The sequence below is a fragment of the Stegastes partitus genome, unplaced genomic scaffold (genome assembly GCF_000690725.1).
Source record: "Stegastes partitus isolate 25-593 unplaced genomic scaffold, Stegastes_partitus-1.0.2 Scaffold684, whole genome shotgun sequence".
NCBI classification, from domain to species: domain Eukaryota; kingdom Metazoa; phylum Chordata; class Actinopteri; family Pomacentridae; genus Stegastes; species Stegastes partitus.
In genome coordinates, this window is record NW_007578415.1 from 269,167 (window position 1) to 278,703 (window position 9,537).

A 9,537-nucleotide genomic window follows, 5' to 3' on the forward strand; every position below is an offset into this window, starting at 1 on the left:
ATATTTGTGGAGTTTTGTTGACTTTTATGATGTCAAACTAAAAATCTTTACATTCTAAACTCTTGGTCAGAATTAGAAGTAAAGGTTGGACACATTTAGCATCTTTACAAGCCAGATATTACATTGATTGATCCAGAAGAAATGTAAAATAGACACGAAAATAGTGAGCACACAGGGTTATATAGCTGCTCGTATTATGGGTCGACCAATGGGGTTTTTCAGGGCCAATATCGAAACCGATTATTTGTAATCAATGAAACCAGTAACTGATATACATTTGTTGAAAAAATGAAACTCTTGGTGTCAGAATTTGCAATAGCATCACCTCCACTGAGTATCCAATCAGGTAGTTCTGTAGACTAAAGATAAAGTCAATTAGTACATTTTTAAATGAATATATTTTGTTGGGAATTGACGAATTAAAAAAAAACGACACTGATAATCAGAAAAATGTTCTGTTTTAATAATTAGCCAACCTCTAGTTTAAATTAGATATAGCTTAAGGTGAAATTATCCTAGTATTTGTAATATTGTGACCTGAGTCTATTTAATTTTGCTTTTTAAAATGTAAAACAGTTTGTAAAGAGGTAAGTATAGATATAATCTAGAAATGCAGAAGAGCTGATGAGACCCTTTATGGGGAATTTAAATAAATATATTTTAGCATGACAAGTAAAATTAGACAATATTGGATTTAGTTTTGCACAAAGGCACAATCAGGGTTTCCTCTTGTTACTCAACCAGTACTTGTATGTAGTTGTTGAGGTGTTTTGATTTTAGTGTCAAACATTTTTAGAGGTAAATAGTAAAAGTTCTCTGATGTGAACGGATGCAGCTTTTTACACTAATCCTAAATTACAACTGAGGGTTGAATAAATTGCCTTTAATGTAATTTTATATATGGCTCACTCAAAACAAGGAAGCTGTTTTTGATGCATGTCATCAAGAACGTCCTGATAGTAAATCCACTCCCGACTGATTTACTTGGTCCGTCATTCAGAATCCAGCCATGAACACATCGTCATTCCCAGCATGTCCAAACGTACATTATCGAAGTAAGTCTCGGCTCACGTGTGAACGCCGGCTCCCCGTGTCCGCCGTGGATAACATGTTGTGGTCTTCTCTGGCAGAACGCCCAGCGGCTGGCAGCTGGAGCCCAGGTGGCGCAAACCCTCACCACACCGGTGGTCTCTGTCGCCACACCGAGCCTCCTGGCGCAGGGGCTGCCCTTCTCCGCCATGCCCACGGCGTATAACACAGGTGAGCTACACACAAGGACTCAACAATATCCTCGTAGCAACGCCTGATTCTTACACCACAAGATACAGTCTCCTACCTTTTGTTGATCTGTTAAACCACATCCTGACAGCACTAGTAATTAAACATAAAATACAGGACTTTATTGTGATTGTACGATTTCTCCTCCTTTAGAGTACCAGCTGACCAGCGCAGACATCACTGCTTTACACGCTCTGGCGTCACCTGGCGGCTTGTTGCCCACCAGTGTGTCCACATGGCAACAGCAGCAGGCTGTTACCCAGCAACCGCAACAGCAACCACAGCAGCAGCAGCAACAGCAGCAAACACAGCAACAGCAGCAGCAGCAGCAACTTAATCTCGCGTCACTCAGCAACTTGGTGTAAGTATTTCCTCCGCTTTCCCACCGGCGCTGCGTTTTTCCTTCAATCCTGCTCTCACGTCCGACGCGGGGGGACGCCGGTGGAGGTATTTCTGGTGAACAGCCTTGTGTAGCAACAGCTCTCCGTCTGCTGATAACCTCCTTAACGCTGAACTACTGACCTTCCCAGGCAGCTTGCATGATATCCATACCATGACCTTATATGCAAGCAGTTCACATCCTTTATTTATTTATTTTTTTTAGTGAACTGGTTTCTCACCAGCATCTCACCATCTCAGCCTTTTCATAACATCAATCTATTCAGTTTGCTCTGGCGTAGCAGGGGTTTATTGTGTCAGAGAGAATATAGTAGAAGTCGTAGATGAACTACACAAATAAAACATTTTTATCACCCACAAGGCTCCCTGTCGGCTACAACTGAGATGGATCACGTACACTACGGCTGTATCTGACCAGATTCTCATTGTTTAGTTGCTGATGGACTTTCAAGAGGAGAAAAGCGTGACATCAATACTGTTCTAGGATTAATCAATTGGATAGATAGATAGATAGATAGATAGATAGATAGATAGATAGATAGATAGATAGATAGATAGATAGATAGATAGATAGATAGGGGAAATTTGGTTGTTACGGCACAAAAATAAATTGCCACCACCATAAATGCAGATTAATAGGCAAAAATAAACGATGACAAAATATAAAATGCAAAATGTACAATAAGTGTATTATGTCAAGTAGAAAAGTCTCCTCTGTGTTACATTTATCAATAGCTCTCGTGTTAAAATCTCATGGTTTTATCTTTGTAAGTATCCAATAACTCAGTCAAAATGATTTCATATGTTGAGAATATTTAATTTTTATGTTTAGAATTCATTTATGCTACTGAGGCTAGCAGGTAGAGTGCGCTCAGTGTTTTGTGGCCACTTTAGTTTATCTAGACCAGCACCAATCGATGGTATGTACGATTCGGTGCTGGTCTCCGGCCCCAGAACACTCAGCTGTTGTGGAAACACTTCTGATCATCAGGTGGCTCGGTCGGCTTAAAAGACGGTACTTTTCCTGTCCCGGCGTTCCCTGTACTGGGAGTCATGCTCCCGTCGATGGCTGCAGCCCGCTGAATGAGGAGCTTTGTTTGTCCTTGTCGTTGCCACTTACCCTCAGCTATGCTACCAAACAAATAATCAAAGAAATGCTCGCTATTGCCCCCGAAACGTTATTAAGAGGCAGCTTACAGCCGCACAGCAAATTACACACATTCTTTATACTGAAAGGTCGTTACAGGAAGCATGTTGCACACGCACAGACAGCGAAACTTACGTCTTTGGTCTTATTTAAAGGATAAATACTGCGAAATGTGATTTTCAGCTTCAATTTGACAGTATTTTCTGTGCAAGTTTGACCTTTTTTAGCACTAAATCCCCTGTTTTTATGAATAACCTTGCATTGCAACTGAAGAGGGAAACAAAAAGGACATTTTATAATTTATCATATAATAGATTTTGTCCTCCATCATTTGCTGCATAGGAAGGAATCTTGTAATGGTCAGAGTGAGCCAGATAAATTATTACAACAAGCATAAAGACTTTGCATGCACATAAATAGTGTTTTAAAACAGGTATAAAGAAATGTGAACCAAATGTAAAGCTAGGTAGCACCTAAAGTACAGTCTGTGTGTCGCTATGTCTTGTTGTAATTCTAGGAAATTCAGTAAAGTGAAGCACCTAAAAGATCCTAAAAGAGAAGTCCGGTTGCTTTTTTACTGAAGCTCCTTTATGACTAGTCATCTACAGACATGTCTTATTGTAATGAAAATAAAATGTACAGATATGCATCCTTAAAGACGACCATGAGGGCATTTAGTTGGAATTAAAACCTAAAGGAGGGAAATCTTCTGCCAGTGAAGTGCAAAAATTGTTTTATTTGACATTAATGCACATCAGCGTGTTTCTTCTTTCTAGAAAAGAAAGCAAATGCAACCTGATTTGTGGAGATTCTTATTAAACTTAAGCAGATGTTTTCATTGTTTTCTCCCTCTGCATCGAGATTCAATAAAGAAGAACATCAGAGAAGAAGCGTCTGTATTAGATTAGCACTTATTTATAAAAAATAAAAAAATGCAGTGACATTATAGCAGTGTGTCTGAGCTGAGCGCTGCAGGGTTCGGGTTGTGGGGGGGATTTGGTAGCATGAACACCAGATCCTTGAAGTGTGTTCTCTCCTCTCGTCCACAGCATGTGGGGCGTGGACAAACAGAGCAGCGAGCTGTCTAGCCAGGTGTCCAGCCTGGCTGCCAATCTGAGGTGAACAGCCACGACTAGTGTGTGCGTGTGTGGAGTGTCATGACCTTGTCTGTAGGGGGGGTTTGTAGTCCACGTCACAGCCGAAGGGGTTCTGTCCAAACCGTGTGTTTGACTCACAACTAAATGAACTCTCTGAAGCCATTTTTAATTTTGTAAACAAAGACCAGAAGAGTGTAGCTAGTCAGTAGCTGGGAGAGATTGCTGCAGCTTTTTTCATTAAAAAAAAAAAAAAACTATTTGCAGGTTAGACGTGCCACTCGATCAGACAAATGACAGTTTTATTTTTATATAACATCAGGATTGTAGATTAAACTTTTATTGTAACTTTAGATGCAAATAACTGATGCAGTCACAAAGCAGTTTACTTACTTTTATCAGTAATATTCTATGATGCCATAACTTCAAAATATAAAACTGCTACTGGGCGGCTTCTTGCAATGAACAAACCGTTGAATTACCATAAATCGCTACAACATGATAGATAATTGAATTTAGCTGGCAGAAAGTTAACACAGCAAAGGATGTTCAAGCTTTTTTGTGGAGGTTTCAAGAATTTTCCTATAATGTTTTGTTGTTATAAAATAATTGGCTCTAAGTAATCAAATAGTAGATTCCCCTATTTTCTTCTCTTTTTTTAAATGTTGCAGCCCCGTAACATACACGAATACGGTGGCCTCTAAGAGCCAAAAATATGCTGCAAATGCCAAAATTCCAATACAAAAGGCACAAACATTGAAAGTGTGCACTTAAAAAAATATAAACACCAGAATGCAAACCACAGGATTTGCATGATTTTAGTGTTTTACAGCCTAGATGTTCACTCTCGTCTGCATTTTTGTCCTTAAAGGCCACCATACTCAACATGCTGCAGTCAGAAAACAAGCCTCACTGTCCTGATGAACACGTTTGTTCCTGTGTAGAAGCTGCGCTCACTGTTTGTTAGTAGATCAGAAAACGAGAAAGATTTTCATGTCTGGATGTGAATGTGTGCTGGAAACAAAAACATTGTGATGCTTAGACATGATGAACATTATTGCTGTTGTTATTTTAAAAAAGAAAAGAAAAAAACGTGCCCGCAATAATGTTTCACACCTTTCTCCACACATGCCTTCTAATCCACCTGTTCCCTTTGGTTTGGGCTCCAACGTTTTGTTTTCTTCCCACAGTGTTGGCTCTCCGTCCAACCTGCTCTTGGGTAGAGATGAGTGGTTGGGCCGGTACTGTATCACACTTCCTTTTTCCTGTGTGTCTGTGCGCTTCTGGCTGCCTCCCTCTAAAGCATGTCTGGTGCCGTCTGCAGTCAAACAGGAAAGAGACGTAGTTCCGGTTTCCGCCATGTTCTCTAACCCGAGATTATTCTTTCTGTTTGTCATTCTGTAGTTACTTCACATCACAGCTGACTCACTGCAAACAAAAAAAACAAAAAAATACACAACCCACCCTGTCACACCAATCATTTCACGCTTCCTCGGCTGTTCTGTTGGTCTTTTGGGAGCAGTTGTCTGGGTGTTACTTCTGCTTTTAAAAGGCTCAGAATTGATTGTCTTACCGATGAATCGAGTGTCGCTTCTCCCTGTCAGTGCTGTGCTTCGTAATGTGGGTTTCTGTCTTAACGCCGGTGGCCTTCCAGTTTGTTCATTCGCCGTGTGTCGCCTCGTGGCTAACCATGTGGTTTTTGTTTCTACGCTCTTCCTCTTTGTTCTGCCCCTTATCTTCCTTCCGTTTTCTTTCCCGTCTCTGTGACCCCGTTCTCAGGCCGGTGACCCACATATCTCAAGGCGCCATGCTGACCGTCAACACCAACTCCAGCGTGAGCATCAAGTCGGAGCCCGTCTCCCCCGGCCGGGACCGCAGCACCCCCTGCCCTCCTCCGTCTTCTAGCACGCCGTCCTCGACCTCAGGCGGAGCCATCCTGACCGCTCCGCCCCAGTACCCCGGCTCGCTGCTGTGCCTGGAGCCTCCGACTGGCCGCTCGCCGGCGGACAGCGTGAGCAGCAACGCCAGCTCCTTTGAAGGCAGCGACCGCGACGACGCAGCCGGCGGTGGCGGTGGAGGCGGAGGTGGCGGCAGCACGGCCGGCGCCACGGGTCCCGCCAGCCGGTCTGTGCCGCCCGACTTCAGCCCGTCGGCCGAGCTCCTCAGGGCATCGAACGAACCAGAGCAGGAAGGAGGGAACATCAAGCGCATGAGATTGGACGCCTGGGTCACATAGAGGCACCGGCGGCGGCGGCGGCAGCTCTCTGCACCCACAGTGAAGTTCTGGTGACTCGTAAACACCCACAACAACAACAACAACAACACACACATCCACACTCATCCTTAGTCCCCCACTGCCCCCGACCCCACCGCCATGTAACACTATCACCACACATCTGCCTCTGTCCAGATCATACGACTCAGCTGCGTCACCCAGACTTACGAGGCTTTGCCAAAAAAACCACAAAAAAACAACACAAACAGAAACATCCGACCCTTTGGGGTCTCAATCTGAGTGAAAGAAGGACGCGGTAGATTTTTAAAGCCTTCTTGCTCAATCAAACTTCCGTATAGTTAAAAAAAAAAAGAGGTGTTCAGCCTTTTTTTTTTTCTCTCCCATTGTTTCACCTTCATGTATTTACATCGAAGCTCTTACGTCGTTCACACATGTGAGCGGTGGCGTGTCGAGGACTCGTGCCGCCACTCTTTGCTCTTCAGAACCTATTTAGATCGTGTGCTGTCCAGTCTTCTACTTCCAAACTGCACAATTGGAAACTAACTTCATCGGGACAAAGTGTGAGGACCGAGCGTCTACCAGGCACTAACCAGACTCTCACAGGGTCTCTCTAGGACACTTCTGCGTCGGTGGATCTCTCTGGTTACCCCAACCTCATGCAACCAGGCAGGCCCGAGCCCTCAGGCGGCACTCTGCGGGCCGTGGAGTCGAGCACCTTTTCGCCAGAGTGCCAATATCAACTTCTTCAGAGTAAAAAATGCCAAATGCCCTCTCGCACGCGGTGCAGGGACATCTTATCACTCGCACTGTCAAGGAAACACTGAGAACTAGAAACTGCTTTTTCCGAGCTCCGCATTGGCCGTCGCTTTCACAGACTGGGTGCTCCTCCCGTCCTCTCACCTCATCTCCTCTGGAACTCGGATGGAAAATCGTTGCACCAGAAATCCAGCCAGTCACTCAGCTTATTACCAGGAGTAGATGCCATCCAGTTAAAAATGCATAGTAGTTTTATGAGCCTCTGGTGGCTTTTTTATTTCCTTTTCTTTTTTTTGAGTAGGGAAGTATTTGGTTCTTTCAGTCCAAGTGTTCTTTATCTGTTGGTATTTTGAAAAAAAAAAAAAAAAAGTCTGTTTTGAAGGTCCTTTAGTCGTCCAGAAGTAGGAATTCTGACTTTGTATAAAAATCACTCCTTATACAAAAGCTTTGATGTCCTCTTTAGCTCTCTATAGCTCTCCTTAGCTCTTTGCCGTGTTTCGAAAAGTGACAGGAAAAGACATTTTCTATATTTCTACCGCTTCAGTTGGCGACAAAGTGAAATAGCTTTTCGGCTTCGACGACGTGTATGTACATATGAATATATTTGCATAGACTTTGCTAGGTATCCCTAAAAACAAGCAATGTGTTGATTCTCAGTGGATCTGTTTGCATATATGAGTGTGACTTTGATATGTTTCGAGCTACGGTGCAGGGGTTAACGCCACGCCGGGCGGTGCTGGCGGGTCGGACTCGTTTCAGTAAACCTATTTTATTCTAGTGTTGATGGTGTGTGCACTTTCTGTCTCTCACTCACGGAGGCCTGCTTGGTTGTGGTGTCATCATATTCTCTTGCCACACGTGTTTTTTTTGTTGTTTTTTTTAAAAACCCACGATCAAAGTGAAGCTGTGCATGGTGACATGAACTCGTCGTTAGGACACTGCCACTCACTCATAGTTCTAGACTCTTGATTGACAGAATCGTGTCAGATCTTCTCCACATCGAGTTTGAAATGAAGTCGTTAAACCGGCGACTTCGCTTGTTGTTCAACTGTATCATGTCGGAACCATTTCAAGTGTGTGTGTGTGTGTGTGTGTGTGTGTGTGTGTGTGTGTGTACCCAGGTTGTTTATAGTCTACAAATAGAAAAGTTTCCTCTTGATTGCTTGACCTTTTTTTTTTTTCCTCCTCGCGACGACGCTCCAAAGTGCAGAGCGGTGTGACAGCTGCTGCTGATTATCTCCTTAAACAATCCTTCGGTTTTAAGGCGGTGGAGGTGAGACGGCTGCTTAATGAACCGATGCTGTTTGATGCAATTAGAAGCAGCCCACGAGCGTTCGAGGGGGAAAAAAAAAAAATCCACTGAGCTGTGTGACATTTCCACGAAGGCTGACACGTCTGATGGCAGCGCTGTAGACGTTTTCCATGATCGAGTCATCTTTCCGTCCCTCATTGGATCGTGTAGCTCTGCTCATTTCAGTTCGTTTTATCCATTCAGTCAGCCGCGCTGGAAGAAACATATAAAGGAGTAGTTACACAGTTTGTGAATGTGCTTTCTTGCCCAGAGTTAGATGAGAGGATCGACACTCTGATGTCTGTGTGATAAACATGAAGCTTTACGCAACATCTGCTGAACTTTACGGGAAACAGCAAGTTCAGCTCTGCCCAGAGGTGATGCAGCCTCCCTGCTGACACCTCTGGAGCTCCACGGCTGATTGTAAGTTAATGAATATGCATTTCTAGTGCACGGATCTCTAACTCCGGTCCTCGTGAGCCACTGTCCTGCAGGTTTTAAACGTTACTGCAACACACCTGACTCAGACAAGCTGTTGGAGATCCATTGATCTGAGTCAGGTGTGTTGCAGAAACATCTAAAACCTGCAGGACAGTAGCTCACAAGAACCAGAGTTGGAGATCCAGTTTGATGGCGTCCAAACTTTGCTGACAAACAATTTGGACATTTAAATCTTGTGCTGCAAGTCGATGTACTTTGTTGCATTGACAACAAACATTTTTTGTTAATTTTGGAATTGGTGTTAAATTGCTACCCTCGTTTTAAATCTGCAAATTGAAAACATACAGCTTTAAACTTCCTGACAGTGGTGAAAACTCTACTTAAGTAGGTGTGTGTAGGTCGTCACTGGAAGATGCATCTAATTAAATCCCAGTAGTGACGCTTACACGATCGAATGAGCAACTTAAATTGATATATTAACAGCTCCTTTGTGTCGGTAACAGCTGAACGAATCCACGAAGCTACAGTCAACGGGAGAGTCCTGATCAGTCTGATCTGTCGGCTCTGTCACAGAGATTATTCAGTTGGTAGCATTGATTTAACGAAAGTGATTTATAATTCTTTAATAGCATTGTCAGACCTCGCTGCACTTTTATCACATTTAAACGTAGAGCTCTAATGTGGTAAATAAATATAATATCCAACATGACCACCAGTTTTCCACCAGCAGTCCTCTCCGGCCTTATTTGCAGTCAAAGCGCTTTTAGCTGTAATTAATATTTATATTCATCGTAGTTGAAGTGATGACTGCGTGTCGTAGAAATCGAGCTGTCTGCCTTTTTATTGAAGAAAATCTGCATTAATCAGCAAAGTAGATGCTCTCAGGTTGAGCTTT

The 9,537-nt window shown here is 43.3% G+C and overlaps 1 protein-coding gene across 3 annotated transcripts in view; it reads left to right on the forward strand.

The window, feature by feature from the left end:
• Window positions 1-7,692, forward strand: part of LOC103363718 (myocyte-specific enhancer factor 2D homolog) — a 30,559-nt gene extending 22,867 nt beyond the window's left edge. The window contains exons 8-12 of one of the 3 annotated variants that reach the window (XM_008290575.1): window positions 1,131-1,260; window positions 1,432-1,639; window positions 3,874-3,942; window positions 5,109-5,159; window positions 5,698-7,692. In XM_008290575.1, the coding sequence (XP_008288797.1) occupies window positions 1,131-1,260; window positions 1,432-1,639; window positions 3,874-3,942; window positions 5,109-5,159; window positions 5,698-6,154 (915 nt within the window). In that variant the 3' untranslated portion in view covers window positions 6,155-7,692. The remainder of the gene's footprint in view (window positions 1-1,130; window positions 1,261-1,431; window positions 1,640-3,873; window positions 3,943-5,108; window positions 5,160-5,697) is intronic. The other 2 variants (XM_008290576.1, XM_008290577.1) reach the window with 2 other exon arrangements.
• Window positions 7,693-9,537: the final 1,845 nt, after the last annotated feature.